The sequence below is a fragment of the Lactuca serriola genome, chromosome 2, assembly GCF_051521515.1.
Source record: "Lactuca serriola cultivar US96UC23 chromosome 2, Lser_US96UC23_V15, whole genome shotgun sequence".
Classification (NCBI taxonomy): Eukaryota; Viridiplantae; Streptophyta; class Magnoliopsida; order Asterales; family Asteraceae; genus Lactuca; species Lactuca serriola.
The window spans coordinates 7461462-7485351 of NC_136409.1; the positions used below are offsets into that span (position 1 = coordinate 7461462).

The 23890-nt window shown below is 37.6% G+C and overlaps 2 protein-coding genes across 2 annotated transcripts; both read left to right on the forward strand.

Moving 5' to 3' along the window:
• Positions 1 to 6769: 6769 nt before the first annotated feature.
• LOC145085932 (chloroplastic import inner membrane translocase subunit HP30-2-like) lies at positions 6770 to 8482 on the forward strand. Its single transcript, XM_079023627.1, has 6 exons — positions 6770 to 7151; positions 7362 to 7477; positions 7597 to 7723; positions 7794 to 7942; positions 8035 to 8097; positions 8176 to 8482. The coding sequence occupies exons 1-6, from the start codon at positions 6873 to 6875 to the stop codon at positions 8219 to 8221; spliced, it is 780 nt and encodes a 259-aa protein (XP_078879753.1). The 5' UTR covers positions 6770 to 6872; the 3' UTR covers positions 8222 to 8482.
• Positions 8483 to 17746: 9264 nt separating this feature from the next.
• On the forward strand, positions 17747 to 20483 carry LOC145085933 (uncharacterized). The gene is made up of 2 exons (XM_079023628.1): positions 17747 to 17905; positions 18286 to 20483. Exons 1-2 carry the CDS (start codon positions 17890 to 17892, stop codon positions 20367 to 20369), a joined length of 2100 nt encoding a protein of 699 aa, XP_078879754.1. The 5' UTR covers positions 17747 to 17889; the 3' UTR covers positions 20370 to 20483.
• The last annotated feature ends 3407 nt before the right edge of the window (positions 20484 to 23890 follow it).

Below are 23890 nucleotides of genomic sequence, written 5' to 3' on the forward strand. Positions count from 1 at the left end.
CGGATCGAAGTCCGAGACTAACTGCATCGGACCGAAGTCCGGAACTAACTGCATCGGACCGAAGTCCAGAACTGACTGGGCATAGCATAGCATAGCAAAAACACATATCAAATAGCATAACACACATGATCATAAACTCATATACTGCATACTACGTCAGGCCATAGCCCATAACACTTAACACATAAATCCTGTCTGAGCCACGAAGGCATCAAACAAACTAACAACTGCATCGGACCAAAGTCCGGAAACTACTGCTACTAAACGGGCCGGCATTGTGGCCTTAGACCTGTTCCTACTGGAAGGAAACTCACCTCAAACTGCTGAAGTCCCGCAGACTCCACCCCAGCTGCTGGCTGACAGATTCCCAAACTATCAACACCAAATAACACCTAATTAATAATTGGGTTCTAACACATAACTAAAAATACATGATTTGGATAATTACTACATTACCCCTAGCTTGGCTTACCCAAGCCCAAGGCCCAATCCATAGGCCCAAAGTCAACTAGGGATCAAAGTCCAACATATGGCCCAATTGATCAGTCCAGACCAACATGTATCATTCTAGGGCCCAATATCATACAACCATCTAGGCCCTAACTATGGCCCATCTATGGCCCAATTTTCCAAATTGGGCCCAATCCTTCATATGGGCCTTACCCTAAAGCCCAAGTAATTACTCTAGTCCATTTGATTATTCTCGGATGGCCCAATACAAAGCCCAAGTGAAATTAGGGTTTCACATCAAATGATAACTAGGGTTAAGTGTTTCTTACTTAACCCACTAGGGACTTAATCCGTTAAGGACTTAATCCATTAAGTCCATTATTGCTTAGATTAATTTATGCCAATGATTATTATTTAATATTTCACTTATTAGATAATTCTCGTGTGCCCTGATAAATTCCCAAATATTAATATTTTCTCAATTAGCTCATTAAGGACTTAGTCCATTAAGTTCTTTACTCTACTTGATAAATGACATGAAATAGTTTGGGCTTAATTCATAATCTAATCCCAATGGCCCAAAAGTGGGTCCAATAAGTCTAAGGCCCAATTACTCACAATTAGGGTTTTCCACTCAAACATGGCCCAATAGGCCCAAAATAAATCTTTAAGCCCATTAAGGTTTTGGCTAGGTCCATTAGGGTTTTGCTTGAGGGGCACCACCCACTACCACTTCGGGTAGTGGTGGTCTATGGCGGCTTGCGGCGGCAGCCACCACCTTACGGTGGTGGTTTTGATTCTTTTCATTAATCCAAAAATTCAAGTTATATTTTACAAGGTTAATCTCAATTAACCATACCCACACACTAAACTAATCACACACACACAGCCACACCATGGTGGTCGGCGGCGGTGCTTGGCGGAAGCCACCACCTCACGGTGGTGGTGATGGCTTTGCCGGCCAAATAAACTCCCACACACCTCTCCATTGAAATAAACCCACACAAACAAGTTCTAATTTGAAAGGTTCACCCCAGCCACTAGCTTGGTGGCTCACGGCGGCAACAGCATCACCGGAAAGCGGCAGTAGCAGCGGCCACCATGGCAGGCGGCCATGGTGGTTCTTCTCTTCGAACTCCGGCCAGCAACAAACTCACAGCACCTCTCGGTTCAACACGACATGTGATAATCCACGTAGACTCGACTGTCTCTTCGGGGTGGCGATCATTACCGGAGAAGCAGAAACAACCCCATGGCGGAGAAAGGAGCGAAAAGAGAAGAGAAGAATGGCGGCAATGGTGCTGGAACAAGAAAACAACACCCGAGGGTCACCCGATAGCAACAACAATTCTAGCTTCGTGTTCACATAAAAGAACGAAAGGGAAAGGAGGTGAGTGGCGGTTGGGTCTTACCTGCCGTTTCTCGTTCATTCATGCCCAACAGATGACAAACGGTGCTCCAAAGATCGATCCTCAGCGATTATCCGTGTTGTTCATGACGTCTCCGGCAGCACTGATATGGCGCTCATCGGTGGTGCAGCAGTGGCGGACGATGACTACCCAACTAATCGGAATCAACGAAGGAGGAGAGAGAGATGGCGGCTGAAGTCCTTGCTTGGTCTAGGGTTTAGATGCTCCAATCGGGAGGAAAACGGATGGCACCGATTAATACCGTGCCCATCCAATCTTCATGAAATTTTGACACTAACAGCCCCTCCCTTTCGAAACATTTTCAACTTAAGTATAGAAATTACCCTTTAGCCATTGGTCCCATAATTTCCTTTCATATAAGTCCATTAATTACCAACTGCACCCTGACTTCTGAAATCCCTTTTAAATTAAATCCAGAACTTACAATTTTAACTCCTAACTTCTAAAATTGTAACAATTAACCCTCGAAACTAACGCCTTGCTCAAATATTATTGATTTTAGGGCTTCTATGCATTTATTTATTTATTTTATAAACAGGGTGTTACAGGAAGTGCTTAGTAGACAAGTCCGTGGTGGTACCCATTGAGGACATTCATGATGATGATAGCTCGAACTATATCGAGAGGCTGGTGGCGATTTTGGAATGTAAGATGAAGGAGCTGAGGAACAAAATGGTAGAGTTAGTTAAAGTGTAGTGGCAGCACCGCAAGGGTTCGGAGTGGACGTGGGAGCCCGAGGAAGATATGAGGGGGCACTACCCCGAGTTATTTTCAGATACAACTGAGTTCGAGGACGAAGTCTAAGACAAGTGGTGGAGAATTGTAATAGACGTTTCTAGGTATGCATCTAAGTTAAGTTAATTTTAGAATTTTTACCCTTGGACTCGACGAGTTGAAGGCCCAACTCATCGAGTAAGAACGAATCCGGGTCGGGGACTAAGTAGCCTACTCAACGAGTCGAAAAGCTGACTCGGCGAGTAGGTGAAGATGAAGGAGCTGAGGAACAAAAGGGTAGAGTTAGTTAAAGTGCAGTGGCATCACCGCAAAGGTTCGGAGTGGAAGTGGGAGCCCAAGGAATATATGACGGGCACTACCCTGAGTTATTTTCAGAGACAACTGACTATGAGGATGAAGTCTAAGACAAGTGGCGGAGAATTGTATCACCCGGTTCCAAGTATGCATCTAAGTTAAGTTAATTTTATAATTTTTACCCTTAGACTCGACGAGTTGAAGGACCAACTCTTTGAGTAAGAACGAATCTGGGTCGGGGACTAAGTAGCCTATTCAACGAGTCGGAAAGCTAACTCGACGAGTATGTGCTGTTTGATGGAAACCCTAATTGCAAGGGTTTGCCTCCCTATTTAAAGAACATAACGCCCCTGTACCCTCCCTTCTGACTCCCTCAACATCCAGAAATCCCTAAACTGCCACCCTTGAGCTTTGTGAGTATTTGAGTGCCATTTCTTAAGTTATCTTGTGTGATTGAAGTTGGGTGAAGAAGAGGAAGAGGGAGGATTCAAGAGGAGATTTCAGATCCAGAATCAGCACCATCCTCATTTTCTGGTAATAAAGCTTCACACTTGACTTATGATTTCCGAGATCTTCTTATGGTTATTTTGGGCTTTGAATCTTGATTCTTGGGATTTGGACGTCCCAAGTTGGTACACATTCAAATCTGGACCTTGAAGGGTCCTCATGGCATAAAGGTGCCATCTTTATGAAAATGAGAACCCCCATGCATGCTATTAACCCCCATTTTGACCCTTTAAGCTCAAATGTTTCATGTAAGAACATAAAGTTTATGACTTTACGTGATATATCCGCCTTAGGAGCCCAGATCTACCTTTTGGTTAAGTTTTGCACATAAGAAATCAACTTATGGGCTTGGTCATTCGTAGACTCGACGAGTAAGTTTTGGGACTTGGCGTGTCATGGGCTGATTCCCCAAATTAGTTCGGGATTCAAAGGAACCCAGTTGAGTTTAGAAGAGATTAGATGAGTCCAGAGGAGTGACTCAATGTATTAGGACATAGCCATGGCCTGGAAACCGTGGGACTCGGTGAGTGGAAGAACACACTCGGCGAGTCCAAGGCAATCCCCCAACCCATGAAGATAGACTTGTCGAGTTGTTCATACAACTCGGCGAGTCACAGACCGGACATGTTCATATGTTGAAGATAGACTCGACAAGTTGTTCATGCAACTCTGCGAGTCAGTTAAAGGTTGTCTCGATATCATGAATAAAGGAGACTCGTTGAGTTCTTGCTAAACTCGGAGAGTAGAATCGGGTTAAGGAAAAATGGAGGATTATAGGACTCGACGAGTTGGCGGGCTAACTCGACGAGTCAGGTCAACTAGAAGTTGACTTTGGCCAGGATGTTGACTCTAGCCAGGGGTAAAATAGTCATTTTACCCTGACAATAGTTATTAGTGTTTTGACTAAGTGTTATTGTGGAAATTATAGTCGGGGAGTCGCCGAAGGGAAGGACACTAAGCTTTGTTCTTACAGTTTTCAGTTTTGGTTTCACGTAGTTCCATTAGCAGAGGGAAGGACTCGAAATGATCACATAGCACACACCACAGTCTTCAGCCTAGGAGTTTTACTCTGATATTTTGATATGACATATGTCATGAGATTTGATAGATGATAGATATTGTGAGAATTTGAAACACATAGTTTAAGATTTTATACTTTGGTAATGAAATGATGATTTTAATGATGTTTTAAAACGAAATTTTTGGGTCGTATTTTGGGATGTTTCAAGTTGATAATAATGTGTTCATATGGAGGGTTTTATCAGTGAAAATACAAAAAAAAAAAAAAAAAAAAAAAAAAAAAAAAATGAAAGTCTGAAACCTAGCGAGAAACTGAGAATTTGTAGCAATGCAGGTTGAAGAAACTCTCTCAAGACTCAAGCCTGAGATCGATTATCGAGAGACAAGAATTGCATTTTGTGCCTTGCAAGTTGCGATGGAGGATTTTATCGTAGCAGTTATTATTGATGGAGAGTTTTATTATCTTTAAGCATGATCAAATACCCGTTATAGGCTATACGAAAGAAAAAAAGATTTTTTAAAATAATTTGAGTATTCAGGTATACCCAATTATATATATATATATATATATATATATATATATATATATATATATATATATAATACACCCGACCTGATTTATTAACCGGTATCCCAATTACCCGATTATTCCTACTCGAAACCCGATTAGCCCGATACCCAAAAAAACCGGGCGGGTAATTCGGGTTTCTCTTATTTTCGACAAGGCTAGCACTATATCAATGAACTCGGGAGAAGAACACATGGTGGTGAAGAAGACAAAGTGTAGAGGGACCATTTTCGATCAGTTTAGGAAGTACCATTCGTAAAGAGTGTGGATGGACCATTTTTGATCGACTTAAGAAGTACAATTCGTAATCCGGTTGTATTTTAATTATGTATATAATAATAAGACAAAGCTGCAAAAATGGTCCTTGTAGTATGCATTTTTTCTGATGTTTAGTCCAAACATCGACTTTTTTGGATTCATGGTTGTTTTGGCCTAGTTTGTATGTGCAAATGGTCCATCGGTAAACTGAAATGACTTTATTACCCTTGGGGTATTTATTTTTCATTTTTTAAATTCTAATAGTTATTTATTTGTTTTAATAACTATATTGACAATTAAAAAAAGGGCTCTCTCTCTTTCTTTCCCTCTCTCTCTCTCTCTCAAAAACTCCATGGCACCAAGAACATATACATACACACTCTATTTTTTATGTTTCTTAAAACACACACACACAAGGTCTGTGTTATGATCTTTTTTCCCTTTAAATCTTGAGTTTCGGGTATGAAATTAGAAGGATTAAAACAGATATTGAGCTCTTTTGATTATGCCGCAGATGAGCACAAAAAAAAATAATAATAAGAACATGGGTAGAGATCAAATGGTGAAGGGTGAAGTTGATGCCCCATGTTTCTTTTTCTTGCTCGTGTTATCGATTTGGGGTGTAGATGGTCGATGGATGGTGTTGATCGTTGTAGTGGTGTTGGTTGATTTTAGCAAGTATGGTAGAGATGGTGAGGTGTGAAATCATGAAGCAACAAGAATGCGACACACGTGGTAAGTCAGACCGCCATTGCACACCATTTTCGGTCCTCCATTGCCGCCGATCTACACTCTGCTGCCTTCGATCCCTGGTGCCACTTCTCCCTTCTTCTACATTTACTCAAATATGTTCATATATTTTTTGTCTGAAACCCCATCGTCCGTCGGCTAGCACTGACCCTCGTCATCGTTAACTCTGTTTCAGAAATGAGATGGGAGAGATATAGAGGGGTGGAGGAGATGAGAGGTTGCGATCTGGGTGTTGTCGGGAATCCAGACGTGCAGGGGTGGCGGAGACGAGAGGCCGCAATTGGGTGGTTCTGGCTAAGGATATCATCAATGATGGTGGGCAGAGAATGTAATTAGAGTATCGAGATGACAGTGGTATTTTTAGGGTTCATAAAAGAGAAAGAAATGATGTTGCGGAGGTAACGATAGCGCATTAGGGAGAGAGAGAGAGAGAGAGAGAGAGAGAGAGACCCTCTTTTTTTAATTTTAAAATAATTATTTAAATAAATAAATAAATATTAGATTTTAAAAAAATAAAAGAAAAATAAAAAATAAATACCTAAAATTATTATAATCATTTCAATTTAATGAGAATAAAATCCACAACAAAACTAATTTAAAAGTATCACAAAACCAAAAAGATTGAGGCTTAAACTAAAAGCTCGAAAAAAAAAATAGATACTAACATATATTTTTGCTCTTAAAAAAAAATTATTGATAAATTGCTCGTATAGCTTTGTAGGCTTGGCCCATATTCTGCCTCAAGTATTTGCCTGCAATTTAACCTAAAACTAGAAAAGGAAAACGATCAACCACCATCCCCGACTCAAAAATCATCCCAGTCGTTTAAAGTTTTCCATAACAGAGAGCATTAAACATTGATGGGGGAAGAAAAGAAGGGGTTTTTAGTGATGGGTCACCAGAACCCACTCAAACACATAGAGACCAAATACAATGAATGTGAGACCCTCTTCAACACTTGGCTTGCTAAACAATCTTTACCCGTCGAGGCTGCCATTGTCACCGTCACCAGCGCCCTCAAAGGTGCGGCGATCGGTGGGTTAACAAGTCTTCCTAACGATGTCTCCTCCTCTTTTTCCCCTCCGCCACCAAGCACCTCCCTTACTCTACAGACTAACGCTTCCTTCCAGCAATCCCAGGTTACATTATTCCTTCACCATCAACCGATCTTCAGTAGTGTATTTGCTTGATTATTTTTAAGGGTTTAAGATATGGGGGAATTCGATAAGAAACCCTTTTTACTTTCGATTATCACTACTGATTTACTTCTCTGTATGGAATGCCAAAGAACGTACTTGCTTCTTGAATATGAAATAGAAACCCTAAACCCTAACTGTATATATGTACAGGCTGTTGCAGGATCGCCATTGGCACAGGCTCGTAATTTGGCTGTTACGTGTGGTGTTAATGCAGGCATATCCTGTGTCTTACGAAGATTAAGAGGCAAGGAGGATGTCCAGTCAAAGTAAGCTTATAGTAGAGAACCCATTAATGGTTAAATTTTCTTTATCACTTGTAGGAAAAAAAAAAAAAAAAGTGATGTTTTAGGTTTAAAATCTTATTCATGTATGTATATAATTGCAGTATGGCGGCAGGTTTTGGTTCTGGTGTCATGTTCTCATTGGTTAGTGGTATCGGGGGTTCTAATCAGGCTGCAACTGCAATAACTTCTGGTGTTCTCTTTGCACTTGCGCAGGGTGGATTCTTTAAGGTGATGCATGTGTATATAACCTAATCTGTTATGTTTTGATATGACATTATTAGTTTACGTGGTTGTGCAGATAAGGGAGAAAATTTCAATGCCAAATCCGGAAGATGTGTTGTATAATGAAACGAGAAGCATGTTGACTAGTCTTGGTCTTGGACATTATGAAAAGAACTTTAAAAAAGGGTTGCTAACAGATAACACTCTGCCTTTGCTCACTGATAGGCAAGTGGCAACAATGAAGTTCTTTTTTCTTTTTTTTTTTGTTTTATATTTTTCTTATGATTATTTTTCATGATATATAAATGATAAATCAGTGCTCTTCAAGATGCGAGGATTCCACCTGGACCAAGGCTGCTCATTCTTGATCACATTGAAAGGTACTAATGATTTATAATAGTTATGGTGAGATTTGACCATTTGACCATGGAACGTGTAACGTGTTATTTGGTGTGTAGGGAGAACGAGGTAAAGAAGACGTCTGGTTTTCCATACAAGTGGTAGTTACTTACAGTTAAAGGTGTAGTTAAACCAGAAAAAGTTGGTAGTTTTATTAAATAGTCTAACTAGAAAACTATACTTTAATCTCACTTTTTTGAAGACAAAAGAAGTTGGCTATTTTAAACATGAAAAAGAAGTTGGGTGGATCGGAGTAGATAACTTTTTTTTTTACTATTTTCCAATCACTTAGGGGCGTTTGGTTCACACATTGTTTTGAAAGGAATTGGAATTGATGAAGGAAATATGAATTCAATGCATTTGGAAGTTGAAGGAGTTGAAATACTATAGTGTGTTTGGTTGAAAAGGGCGAAAAGAAATTCAATTAAAGTAATTTCTTCATTTGTTGCAAAACATAAAAAATTCATGTGAATTAACATCTTGAAGAAACGGATATTGATACAGTAAAAAAAAAAACACTCCATTCAATTTCAATAGTTGAATATGAAAGAAACAGTAAATTAGCAAAGTACATTAATATCCCAAACGCATAAAAACATGTTCATCTTGTTGTGTTGTGTCTTCGCTGTTGTAAAAAATTAAAAAGAAAGAAAGAAAGATGCTTCTTTATTTTAATAAAAGTTTCCAAAAGTTTTCTTTCTTTTACAAATATGTGTATCGACAAAAGTGAATAATTGTATATTCCTTCTAATCTAATTTCAAGGAAAGAAAAGCATTGTTGAATGTCGATAATGGGAATATTCTTCGTTTTCTTTTCAAGATCTTTTACATCGAGAAAATGAATTTAAAAAACATTTCAGTATGAGTAAACAACCCGATTCGTCTTATATCGTTCCACCATGCATAAAACAACAAAAATGAAGGAAAAAACGGAAGTTCTTGTTCTTCACAATCAATCTAATCAAAAACATTAATTTGCACAATCAAAACAGATGCAATATTTGTTGTTTAACAACCTTTAAAGATTAATTTACATACATAGCGAATACATGTAACATTCTCTATATTCTTACAAAATCACCAGTCAAAAACATTCACCTTCTTTCTGTTTTACAAATCCATTGATGGTATCTGAACGGAAGCCGATTGGATGAGCTTCTGAGCAGCCGAAAGCTGTTCCATTAACGTCATCTGGCGTTCTCTGTACGCACAAGCTTGATCCATGGCCTCGGCTTCAAGCTCCCCTAGCTGCGAACAAAGATGTTCCTCGGCTTCCTCCGCCACGCGTAGCCTCTCCCACGTCTTCTGCAACTCCATTTTCATCTTCTCCTCTCTTTCCAGACTCCTCTTCAACTCTCTCTCCAATTCCTCGTTCCTCCTCCTCAACAACTCCTCCTGGGCCGCCATTTTCGTCGGTCGGTGGTTTTTCACCGACGGATCCGCCATGCTTGGGGCCATTCTTTTTGGTTAAAAGAGAGAAGGATTTTGCCTAATTAACTGAATCGGTTGAGGTGAGTTCTTTCCTTGATTGGGGTGTTTGTTTTTATAGGCTTGGAAGTTGGAATGGTGGTGTCCAGGTTCAATGAATCTGTTCTATTTACACACAAATCTTGATGCTTTTGTTAAATTACCTATATACCCCTATATTCTCATATTCTATCGCTTTTATGTGGCTAGAAACTCGTTTAGTTATACGACACGTAAAATTATTTGATAATAGAGTTTCTGTCAAATTTTGTCGAACCATACATGTAATAAGTTTTTGATAGTTTATACATTATATCAGACTTAAATTTAAACAAAAAAACAAAAAACCTTTGAACTACAAGAAAAAAATTGTTTGTAAATATATACTTAAAATATTTATTTTATAAGAAAAACTCATAATACAAAATTTCAAAAGTTTATAAGTATTTTTATCAAACATTTTTATATAAATAAAAGTTGCAGCTCTTAGATTGTAGCTTTCATGCACTAACAACTACAAACTAGTTTCACAAACACAAAAAAAAAACAAATGACACACAAAAAAAAAAATAATAAAATAAAATTAAGGATTGAAATATATAAACACCATCACTTGACTTTATAGCTTCTATGAATGATTATTTTAGTGTCGACTTTCAAATTTAACTTTTTTCTTCTTTTTATTTTATTTATTTTAAATAATCAAAAGTCCGTCCTTCAACATACTTCATTCCATTAGCAATTGCTACTTTTATATTAAATGATGATTACAAGATACCAACACATAAATATTACAACAAGCAATACAATAATCTTCGGTTCAATAAAGTCTATAACCTAGAATTAAATCTATTATAATTTCTATGGTCACCAGTACTTAATAAAGTGTGCTCGTAACCTTATCAAGTGAAGAAATAACCACACAAACACCATGTTACAACTTGATACTAAGCACAAATGTGATCATGCATAGAATATGTTTGGGAAATTGCAGACTTCCAGAATGTCTTTAGTGTTCTTTGGTTCTTGTTTCTTATCTACTACATGGGCTAGAAAGGCATGGTATTCCTTGCGAAGATATTTTTGTGCTTTAACACAGGAGATGATTTGTAAATTTGAACTAGGTTTGTCTCCATATATGACAAGAGTTTCGCCGTTGGGTAGATTGAGACGAACGGCCTTTTCGTGACAAAGAATATCGGCATGGTGAAGACTTAACTAGTCCATACCGATGATTACATCAAAACTTCTTATCGAAATGGGCATAAGGTCGATTTGAAATAATTGTTCGTTTAAGTTTAATATGCACCCTACATACATATCGCTTGTGCTTTCCGTTTTACCGTTAGCCATTTTACAGTGAATATTTTATTGAGTGGTTGGGGTCGTTGATTAAGTAGATGTTTGAATTTATGACTCACAAAACTTCTCTCCGCACCGCAGTATGCATGCATAAATGTTGTCGAGGAGAAACGTACTCGTAACCACTGTTGGGTCAGCTATTGCTTCATTTTGACCTATCGCCAGCACTCTCCCAACACCGCCAACATTCCTTGTCTTGCGGCAGTCCCTCTTGAAGTGCCCAGTTTCTCCACACCCATAACATACTTGGCTTATCCCAGTACCAGGAACTTGAGTGACTGGTCGCGCTAGTGCCTTACAGAAACGGGCAGTGTGCCCTTTCCTGTCGCAGTTCTTACAGTGCATCTCGCGGTAATTACCGTGGTGATGGTAGTTACATTTGTTGCACTTGGGCAGGTTCCCCGCATATTGTTTTGTTGGTGCAGGGGTAGCAGGAGTTGTAGTGGGAGCTGTAGCAGCATGAACCGTCACCATTTGTTTCCTTGAAGGTTCTTGCGAAGTTTGCCCCTTTCTTTTGTTCCAGAATTTCTTCTTGCTGTTGTTGTTGGCATTGTTATCGTTGTTGTTGTTCCCTTTGGTTGGTTCAGTCACGATAGTCGTGACTTCTTGACAGACACCATGATCAATGAGAGATTGCGCCAGTTCCTTGGCGCTGTCGAAGTTCATGGGTTTGGAAGCTAACACACTTCCTCGAAGTTGGGCTGATAGTCCCCAGATGTACCTCTCCACCTTTTGGCTTTCCAGGATCAGCATCCCTGGGCAAAGTATTATCAAGTCACCGAATCTGTTGGTATAGCCTGCGATATCCGAGCCTACCATCGTAAGGCCCCACAGTTCCTGTTCGAGCTTCTGAATCTCACCCCTTGGACAGTACTCTCGTAGGAGCATTCGTTTCAGGTTTTCCCAACCCATGGAGTTCGCCACCACTAGAGTTAGTGCCTTGACGTGGCCGTTCCACCATGTCAGGGCTCGTTTAGAGAAAGTAAAAGCAGCAAATTTTACTTTGCTTTCTTCAGGGCAAGTGCAAATTTCGAATACAGCTTCCGTTTTCTCTATCCATTGGGATAGAGCCATTACTCCCCCAGTCCCATAAAAGGGAATAGGTTTTCCGTTGGTGTAGTCCTTGTAAGTACATACCCCTGAACGGCCTTGACTTTGGCCATTTGTAAAGTTGTTTGTTCCTCCTCCCGACCTATTGTTGCTCATTTGAGCCATCGCTGCGGTTACAGCGGCGGTTACAGCAGTTTGGAACATAGCGGCATCCATAATTGGAGGAGGTGGTGGAGGTGGTGTTGGGTTGAGTTTATGTGTGCTGATCTACGAGGAGGCATGTTCTGGTAGAGAAAATAAGAATGAATACTATAAGTTTCTAATGTTTTGGCAATCGTGTACTAGAGGGTTAGTTGTATCTTGTAAGTTGTTTTGACTTTAGTTTATGGTTTCAAAGTAGGTATAGCAATTTAGTTAATCCCATAAGTTTCGAGAGTTATATAAAGAAGTACTTCATATTTATATATATGTCACACCTAAGGTGTGTTACATTATGCTTCATGTTTAGGAAAATTCGACCTAACTAGAGGTCTCCGATTTCAGATACAAAGGAAATAAGAGAAAAACTTTATCTAAGGTCCTATGCTATATCAAAATTGTTGGAGTTGAGCAAGTTCTACTTGCAGCGTGTTGTACGTTTGGAGCTGGATTCGGCATCCGACTGCTTGACTCCCATCAGTCGCCTTTCAAGATCTGCTTGTTATTCTTTCATCTCTCTTATTTCTGCTAGTGCTGTCACCATTTGATTCTGAAGCGTCCCTATGTAGATTTGGTTATTTTCGTGTAGTCCTTCCAGACGACGGATGTCTGCGGCGTTACCCTGAGTAGCAGCATTGATCTCGCAAACTCTGGCTGCTTGCTTGTCCACATGGTAGTTCTGGGTAGCTATAGTGCCCACAATAACAGGAAGTGCTCGATCAGCTGAGCCTCCCCCACTGACATTGTAAAAATCTCGACACATGCTGAAAGGAGGGCGTACACCTAGTTGGCGGCTCCAGTAGTAGAGATGGCTTCCCCAGATGGGGATGGGTCCTGGTTGATATGGTCTGACTTCGGGAGGATGAGGAGCGGGAGGGTCGATTACTTCCGGCTCGGAGTCTGTTCCACTAGTAATTTCCTGGACCTCCTCGTCGACTTCGAATTCCTCTCCGACTTCGAATTCGAATTCCTCTTCGATTTCCTCCGGGTCTTCTTCTATCCATCTGCCGTTGCCTTGGTTTGGGTAGTAGGGATCTCTCGGTAAATGGAATCCGGCCATTTGTCTGTACTAGGATAGAGGTATGAGAATTTTATAAGAAAAGAAATTTCTATTTAACAACATCCTACGTTTAACTATATCTTACAGTGTGCAAGTTTTTCATTGTACTATTATTTTATAACAATACTCCTATAGTATTTCTAATTGGCGAATCTTAAAAGAATTTTTTATTTGGTAAGTTTTTGGCTTGTTGTCCACTACGACCATTCCTCGACGTACATTGGTCAAACCATTCCTCGACGTACATTGGTCAAATCCAGGATAAATATAGTTGATCAGGCTATATTTATTCTCGATTTGATTACATACCCCGAGGCCCAATCGTAGTGTCGCAACTTGCCTTAATACTTTTTAGAAAACTTGTCATGATACGAGACTGATACATGCGAGTAAAAATGTATATTTTTAAAAGAAAATATATTGTTTATGAAAACGTTTTGTCAGAGGGTTTTTGGTCCCCTTTGCATTTATAGTTTGTATATCTTATGTGGTTCGATATACTTAGTTCACTATAAACAATGCTCTGATACCAATCTGTCACACCCCCAAACCAGAATGGCGGAAACATTCGGGGGTGGATGACTTCATGTAGTATCACGACAATTGAATATTGTAAAGAAAGTAACACAACCATCATATATATATATAATAAAAAAAACGTATAATGTTGCGTTATACATATTTGCAAAAGAATATTACAATATGATGATATAAATGTTTAATAATAAACGTCCTTAGCGTTCCTTCTTCAAAAGCTGGTGGTTACCTGTATTACTGATTCCCTGAGAAATACAAGTGGTTTCCAAAAAGTGTCAACAATTAAGTTTGTGAGTTCATAAGTGTTTTGTATTGAAAAGTGTGTCATTTTGGTAGAAAATCAATGAACGAGGTTTTCGGAAAATCCAATATTTTCTATAAATAGTTTTGGAAAGTTCTCAAAGTTGGAGTGCGTTAGTATTTTTCGTACTTGAATAATAAAGATAAACTTTGTGCACAAAATAATGTAGAAACTGAATGCATATATGAATCTCGTAAATCAAACTTGTTTTTATACTTTCGTGTGAGTCTTATAACCATACTATTGACACAGACTGCCTGTAACAACATTCTTCAGGTGTTGTAGTGTTATAACATTTGTCACCCCAAACCTGCCGGTCTAACTGTAGCTAACAGTTTAGGTGCGCGGTTGTCAATCCCGTATAGATCTATACACAAGTATTACGCTCTCCCTCCAAGAGATTATGGTATATAATACAGGACTTAAAATGCATACATAAGAGTACGTTGAAGTTTGAATATCTCACATCGCTTAGTATAAATAGATTTACGATAAGAAAGACTTTACTTCATTTTTGTTGAAAGTATTTCGTTTTTCAAGATGTATACGTAAGAATGTATGAATAACTTGCTAACTATAGTTTTTCAGAAAGTATGTTCCATTTGGTGAAAATAACTTGATGATATACTAGCCCTTTATACGTAAAGTAAGATGTTGGTATCGATAATCAATAAGATAGATGTTACATTTATGTTTATAAAACGATACTTTTACTTGTATTGTACTTGTATTTCCCCCCTAAAACATGAAAAGATTTGAAAGGTAGGGGTATGAACTCACTTGTTTGGTTTGAAGAGGGTGGGGCTAGAGTCGAGCAGAACTTCAACCGCGGAAAGCTGCGTCTTCGAGCTCTTCGGGGATCTCGTTAGCGTAGAATCTTCGTCGGGGGCTTGTGTGCGGAAACCGAGGGCGTCGGGACAGCTTCTGGTGCTTGAAAGTATGTGGGAGTAAGTGGGAGTTTGAGAAGGTGTGCCAAAACCCGTAGCTCATGCCTTCTATTTATAGTGTTGGAAAGGCGAGTACGTTGGGCGTACCACCGAAGTACGCTAGGCGTACGCGTTACGCTGGGCGTACTTTGGTTACGCTGGGCGTACTTCGGTTACGCTGGGCGTAACTTTGCGTCATGGCTTACGACTCGAGTCTAGCTAGGCGTAGAGCTGCAGGCGATAGGACTCGACCCTGCACCTGAGTACGCTGGGCGTACTCCTACATTACGCTGGGCGTAATCCTGACTTTCGTCTTCTAAATTCCGTAACTTTCGCGTACGGGCTCCGTTTTTCGTGTTCTTTATATCCACGCGTAGGTGAGATTATGCTCTACAAATTTCATTTAGACTCCGTCGGCTAGTTTTGACTTTATTTTTAATGATATGTTTTTTAATAGGCCGAGAATGCTAAAGTCCGTTAAAAATTCATAGCTTCTTTATTCGACGTCGGTTTTCGTTTGTTTTTTTTATCATTTTACTCCTATTGTGGAGACCTTCAACTTTCGTTTAGGTTGCGATAGCTAAATAACGTCCAATCTTCAATTCGAGTTTTTAGCCCTCTACTACTGTTACGAACTTAGAAAATTCGTAACTTCTTCATACGAGGTCCAATGTGGGCGATCTTTTTATGTACATTTACAGTTTAACGAACTCTACAACTTTTGTTTAGATACTTAAGGCTAAAATGCATTTTTGTTGTAATTTCACTTTTTACGTTAAATAATGTTTTAACGGTGTGCCGTAAATATTCGAGTGGTTATAATTTCTTCAATATAACCCGGTTTTGAATGTTCTTTATGTTTTTGGAAACCTTGGCACGATATCTAACATTTGATGCATCCCAATTTAGATATTTGAACACTTTATTTTTGAGGTTAATTTCGTTGATTCCAAATAGTTTTCGTTGTATTTGACTTTTGAGTGTTGCATCGCTTTTGGAAAATATAGGGTTGTCACAAAAGTGGTTGCAACGACTTCAACATTTTATCAATTGCATGCTACCAATTAAAAGTTACCAACAATGGTAAACTATTCGGCCACCAAAAAGCGTGGGAAGTTTGCCGTAAGGGTCGAAAATTAGTCCTTAATCCGGAGATGTCGAATGCAGACTCGACCACTGGATCCAACAAAAGGCCAATAATATCTGATTCAGAAGCGGGTTTTGGCCTCGACCTCAATGATGAATTTGACATTACCGAGGTAGAGGGTCCACCGAAAGTCCAACTTCGTCGACCACCGGGAATGGACAAAGCAAAACGAGCGGCGTCTTCAAGCGGATAAGCAATCGCAACTAGCGAAGACGGGATTGTGGAATCCATTGATAAAACTCTTAAGTTTTCTAGAAAAAAATATCAATCAATGGATGAACCTTGTCGCCGAAAAATCATTTTTACCGATATTCAAATCATAAACACAAAGCTTCAATCGGATCTCGACCAGAAAAATTTAGCGACATTTCTAAAAATCCAACAACAAATCCGCGGAAAATATGAAAATTAGGATCTAATATTTATGTTTTAGTTGGTATGTTTTATGTTTTTTTTTTAAGTATTTTAGGATTTTTGTTATGTTTTTTTAATGTATTTTAGGATTTAAATATGTGTGTTTTAAATTAATGTAATGTGTTTTAATTTAAAGTGTGTTTTTATTTGAATTATGTTTTTAATTTAATATAATAATGTCAAATATATATATATATATATATATATATATATATATATATATATATATATATATATATATATATATATATATATATATTGGAATGACAACCATATCCAAAGTCTAGTTGTTTGACATTATATTTGTAGTAGAGCTGACATGACGCTGATAAATAAATAATTGAATTGGACATTACTTTTTGAATGATTGAATTTGACCATACTTTATCCTCTCTAATAAATAAATTTTTTTTTGTCACTTTTAAAACTAATATTTTCCATTTATTATTTTTTGGGAATTTTTATTTTTTTAAAATTAAAATGCCACAAAATTTCTATGAATTTTGTAAGGAAAGAGAATGATTTTTTTAATTTGATAATAAAATCTTATAAATATTTTAAAGAATCTTTGATTTTTTTTATAAATGTTCCAAAAGATTAAATTATGTAATGAAAAAATATTTATAAAATATTTAATGTTTAATTATTATTATTATTAAAATTTTATTTTTAATTAACACGTACAGTAGACGGTCTCAGAACAATAGCATTAACATTTCCGGTTTTTTGAATGGATTGAATTGTAGCCTTAACATTTACGAATACCCTATAGCCTTAAGATTTACGAGTTGGTACAAGATTAGAAAAAAACTAACTGGACCAACGCAACTGTGAACACATATACTAAATATCTTTGCCACATGAGTAACAAGACCAGCACACCTGGCACACAAGTCAAGAATTACGGAGGGTGCAATTTCTGAGGAACCTACAACCTAGTACGGAAGAGGAGAAGACCATAAATCTTTCCCCTCTGTGTTTGTAGGTTGGATGTTAATAACTAAATCTTCGTGATATCTCAATTTGAAAGTTCTTGGAATTTACCAAGAGACTGTAATGGATGTTTCCTCTTTATTCAGTAACCAACAGTACTGTTTGTTTATCAACAGAATATTATCTATAAATACATCCTGATCCCTGTCCCCAATCTTCATCCACAAGACAACCAAATAATACATTCCTCCCCCTGATAATTCTTTTACCTAGATTTCAGTATATGATTTTTAAGAATCTTGAACCAATAATACATTCCTCCCCCTCGATAATTCATTAGCCCGGATTTCAGTAAATTGTTTTCAAGAATCTTGAAGAATGATGATGCACATATGTAAGTCTCCTCACCTTCTGAAAATTTTGCCGCCTTAAGCTTTAACCGATGCTCGTGCGTCGCTGCTGCGAAGCCCTCAAGTCATGCCTGATCGCTCATGCCCCAAAGATTGATGATGGACTTGACCTATATATATGTGGATAAAACTTGGGCCCAAATAATTACTAAACCTATAAGAGTTTTACTAAAAATGATGCCCTTGCTAAGTTGATTCCTTCCGCCGTGGCCCAGGTGGCCCGGTATTTTTGGGCCGGCCCTATTTATGTTGTTTGCTACATTGTGCACGGGTTGGGGTCATCTGGTTTTATAGCATTTTCCTACAGTCGTCCTTCGTAACTATTTTTCAACTGATATCTTTAATTTGTTTTACTTCTTACCAGTTATTGGTTTCATTACGCATATGAGTCACAGAAACTTAGTACAGCTAGTACCAGATGAGGTCAAGAATATGTGGAATGAGTGGGCACTACGCGGACTGATTTTGATCAGCCTTTCTTCACAGATCATGTTAAGCTTACTAGGCAATATTCGGAAATACAATCCAAGAACACGAATCAGAATCACTCTGTGGTGTAACTACTTATTGGCATACGCAGTCGCATCAGCAGCTCTTGGCATTATTACCCGAACTGCCTTAGATGTATGCAACACCTCTCATTCCATTTCACAACATCACAAGGCCAACAGTAGTGAGCTCATGTCGTTTTGGGCGCCCTTTCTTCTCCATCACCTTGGTGGGCCAGATACAATCACTGCTTTCGCATTGGAAGACAACGAGCTTTGGTTAAGACACCTTGTAGAGATTGGGTTTCAGTCAGGAGTAGCTCTGTATATACTCTTGTTGTCTTGGCCAGGTTGTTCTCATCTCCCACAGCTAAGCCTATTGGTTTATTTATCGGGTTTCATCAAGTGTTTCGAACGTGTTCAAGCTCTAAGGTTAGCAAACACTGAGCATCTTCGTGACTCAATGCTTGGTCCTGCTGACCCAGGTCCGAATTTTCCCAAATTCTTGGATGATCTTCACTTGAAAAAGTCACAGGGGTTCAATGCGAAAGTGGAGTCCGTTCCTGAGCCTCCTGTTCCACCAGTCGATCATGCATATCCTCAAGAAGGGAAGGAAATATCTATAGCGCATGATCTATTTCAATCATTCAAGCGGCTTTTTGTTGACCTCATCCTCACTTTTGAGGATCGGGATAGTAGCTTATCCTACTTCCGTCATTTTCAATCAGGTGATGCTTTTCGTATTGTTGAGATTGAACTTGGATTTGCGTACGACATGCTTTACACGAAGGCGAGTGTGGTGTACACAATCATGAGGCTCATTCTTCGACTTATTAGCGTTTTCCTCCTCTTTCTAATACCAGTGGGCTTTTATTTTCTCAATGATAGGAATCATTACCATCGGATTGATGTTGCAATTACCAGCCTGTTAATCGGTGCAACCATCTTTATGGAAATCTTTGCAGTTATTACCATGCTTCGCTCTGATTGGACAGATCACTGGTTGAGCCAGCGAAACTACACAAGGAAGAGCCTCGTATTCCCGTTCTTGAAACAACCAACCAAAAAAAGGTGGTCTGGATCCATTGCACAATTAGACCTACTAAGTGTTGCACTCGAGGAGAAGCCCGCTAGTTTAATGGCAATTCAGAAATTCTTTGGGGTGGATAAGTATCGAGTAAAGCACCGTTACAAGACATACACGAAAGTTTCAGACGACCTGCAAGATTTGATTTACAGGCAGTTTCATGAGTTCATGGTTGGAAACTCTGATTCTGATCCCAAAGTGTTATGTACTCATAAAGGTAGTTTTGCACTCCGAAAGAATAAGTGTGACGCCCTTTTATGGAGTATCAACAAGGTAGAATTCGATCAGAGTATTCTTATATGGCACATTGCTACTGCTCTTTGCTATTACGCAGAGGATGAAGATAAAGACCATGTGGGAAACATTGATATCCATCGTAGGGAAAGCAAGAACATTTCTGATTATCTTTTGTATCTTCTGGTATCATACCCAGTTATGTTGCCAATAGGTATTGGCATGATAAGGTATCGTGACACATGTGCTGAAGCCATGCGTTTCTTTAAAGAAAAAGGTCCTACTTTTGCTACGAAATCTGAAGCCTGTAGAAAGATGCTTGAAGTTGATTGTCTTGAAGTGTTGCCTAGCACAGTTAAGGGAGATCGATGCAAATCTGCACTGTTTGATGGTTGCAGGCTAGCGTTAACTTTGAGATCAGAGATGGAGAGGGACAAAATGTGGAAAGTCGTGAGTCAAGTATGGATTGAGATCCTAGCTTATGCTGCTACTCACTGCAGAGGGTTTCACCATGAGCAACAGCTTCGGAAAGGAGGCGAGTTCCTAACACATGTTTGGCTTCTCATGGCACATTTAGGCATCACGGAGCAGTTCCAGGTATCTCAAGGCCATGCTAGGGCTAGGATCAATGTGTTATAATCATAGCTATGATTTAGGCATTCACATTCTTTCTTTATTAGTGTTAATATAATTCTGTACATAAAGGCATTGTGTTGATAGGCTTCTCCATTTCTATACAAGGCTAATTTTTTATTTCTCTTTTCGCTTTTTCTTTATATGGATCATCTTTATACTTTCGAATTGTGTTAATTAGAAAACTAAGTTACTTTTTTTAACGAGGCGGTTTATTCAATACTTGGTATTCACATTCACTAAAGCTGAATATACACACGACTATAAAATGTTAACCTTTGGAAGACAATCGTCCTACTACACAACTAGGGAATTCAGCAAAACATTGAAGAATGAATCACACTAAAACACTCAATAGTATGTTCACATATTACTAAAAGATGGATTACAAAGGGGCCATATATATGGATTAACACATAAAGGAAATAAATGCAAAAAAGGGAAACTATCCACTATTTGGGACTTAAAAAAAAACCATTCAAATACTAAAAGAAACAAGAATATATATAATAGTTGCATTACGTAAAGTACGTGTATGAGTGTGCATAAATTTTTGGTATTTTATAATTTTATGAAAAGAAATAACAATAAAAACAAAGAAAATGTTTTTGTATTTTTGAGTTTTCTGAAAAAGAAATAAAAATAGAAATAAAATATTTTTCGATTTTCGATTTTTCTGAAAAAGAAATAAAAACAGAAAAAATAACAACATAATATACAAAAGGATACATAGAGCTCCGAACCACCGAATGAACAGTTGTCTGCGAGTCACTGCAAGCGTTCGCACCAATTCGCAGTGTGAGTTGTGAGTTAGGAGTCACTATGAGCGTTCGCACCAATTCACAAGTGAACCAAAACTTTATGAGTGCGAAGGTGATTTTGGAACAGATCCAGACTCTATCATTCCTAAGATTTGAAGAATGAGATTAAAGGTTTGTTCAGGTAAGGCTTTCATGAAGATGTCGGCCAGCTGATCAACGGATCTAGCAAAGTGCATCTCGACATTTCCATTTTCCACGTGATCTTTGATAAACTGATACATCAGTGCGATCTGTTTGGTCTTTGAGTGTTGCACTCATTTGTGACTGATATGAATGGCGCTTTCAGAGTTGCAATACAAGGGAATTCGCTTCATATTAATACCATAGTCACGAAGTTGACTTTGAATCCAGATTACTTATGAAGTGCAAGAGGCAGCGTCTATGTACTCAACTTCAGTAGTCGATAGGGAGACGCAAGTTTGTTTCTTAGATTGTCAACTAATGAGTTTGCCATCAAGAAATTGGCATCCTCCCGCTGTACTTTTTAGATCTAAACCGCAACCTCCGAGATTAGCGTCAGAAAATGTTTTCACAGAGAAACCTGAGCTTGATGGGTACCATATTCCGAGCGAGGATGTTCGTTTGAGATACCTGAAGATTTTCTTAACAACAATCATGTAGGGTTCGCAAGGATTTGATTGAAACCTAACACAATAGCAAATAGAAAACATGTTGTCTGGACGACTAGTAGTTATAACAATAGTTGTCATTTCGTTTCTTTACTTTTCCGCAACTAACTTTCTAACCATATAACTCTAAATATTATTGTTGAGCTTTAGATCCTTCGAGATTAACTATTCTGCAATATACTTGTTCTAACGTTTGTTCAAGTATATCTCAAAGTTTTTCTCTCAACAATAAATTATACTTTTAATTTAATTAAATGTAAACCAAAACTTTATGGGTTTATTAAATCTCTTTTAATTATACACCTTAATTAATTAGTAAAACCATAAGGGTGTAATTTGAACTTTTCAAAATAGTTGGTTTTAGAATTTAAAATTTCAAATTAAGACTTTTAATTATTTTTAAAATCCAAAATTTGAGTGCAAGTTTAGAAAATTTTCAAAACAATAGGGTTTAACTTATTTAAATATCATAAGATAATTCAAATCTAATTTACAAATAATCAATATTTATCTAATAAATCAAAAGATTATCAAAATTTAACAATTATCTTCAATTTTGGCAAGGATAAACTCCAAATATTGATAAAAATCGGAGTTTATTAATATAAAACGTTTTAGGTAATTATCTCCAGCCAAAACAGGAAGAAGATCGCGAAATATAGCTGTCAGACCGGCTGACTCGTCGAGTCAGCACTGGACTCGTCGAGTACCCAGTGGACTCGGCGAGTTCAGTCATGAACTAAGTGAGTCCAGCCCCAAAAAAGTCAAAAATTTTGATTTTTCATTCAAATAAGCATCAAGTTCACTAACAAACAGTCATAGGCTTTGATACCACTGATGGGTTTCGAGCAATACATCATTCATATGGTGTACATGTAAACCCTAATAGCTTTTGGATCTAGTTTGTCTAATGAACATGCAATTGAATATCCAAAGCTATAAACACTAGATCTATCATATAATTAATCGTATTAACATAAAATAGGGTTTAGATCTAACTTTTGATTGTTATATAGCAATAACAATCAATCCTTGGCTTCAGAAAGCTTAGTGCCTCAAGTGTTGCACCTCTAATGGAGTCACAAACACCACTAAGCAACTAGATGAAGAAGGAGAAGAGAGGAGGCACCCAAAAACGTCTAGAAACCCTAAGGAATCAGTTAGCCACATTTTTGGGGCCTAAGGGGTCCTTTATATACTTGTGTGGGCTGCTAGGGTTTCAGTCTAAACCCTAATGGACAGCTTAAACTCTAAGCATCCCATGGAACCTTCTGGGATAAGGCCATGGACGAAAATATGATGGACTCCCATCATAATTTCGTTCACCCCTTGTTTCTTTAGCATTCCTTAGCCCAATAACTAAATTATCCAATAATTGCAGTCCAGTCCCCTATATTTAATTAATCTCTTTTAGCCACAAAATTAATTATCATAAAGACATGCATTTATACTTCTGCAAACATGTATATACTTCTAAAAAGTATAATAAAAAACATATTTACACTTCTAATATACATATTAATATATCTAAAAAATATTTATACATCTAAAAAACATAAAAATATATAAAAATATATTTTTTAGAAATATTAATATGTATTTTGGTAGTGTAAATGCATATTTATATACTTTCTAGAAGTATAAATATATTTTTAGAAATATTAATATGTATTTTAGTAGTGTGAATAAGTATTTTTATATATTTTTAGAAGTATAAAAATATTTTAAGAAATCTTAATATGTATTTTAAGGTTAAAACATAAAAGGCTAAAGCCATACTTTTTTTTTATTGCAAATATAAAGGTTTTCTTGTGAAAAGTTAATACCATGATAATCTCAAAAACTTGTTATCACAAATAAAATGGTAAAGCCAAATATTTTTGACAAATATAAGAACATTAAATAACATAAAAATGAATATGAATAAAATTAAATATTTTTTGCAAAATATAAGGCCTTGTAATTCTCCAAGATGAAATGTATAAATTAAATAAATGTTTATCATTAGTACAAAACATTTTTTAATTATTCATAACAATTTATCAATTTATGTTATAAATAATAACAATTTATGTTT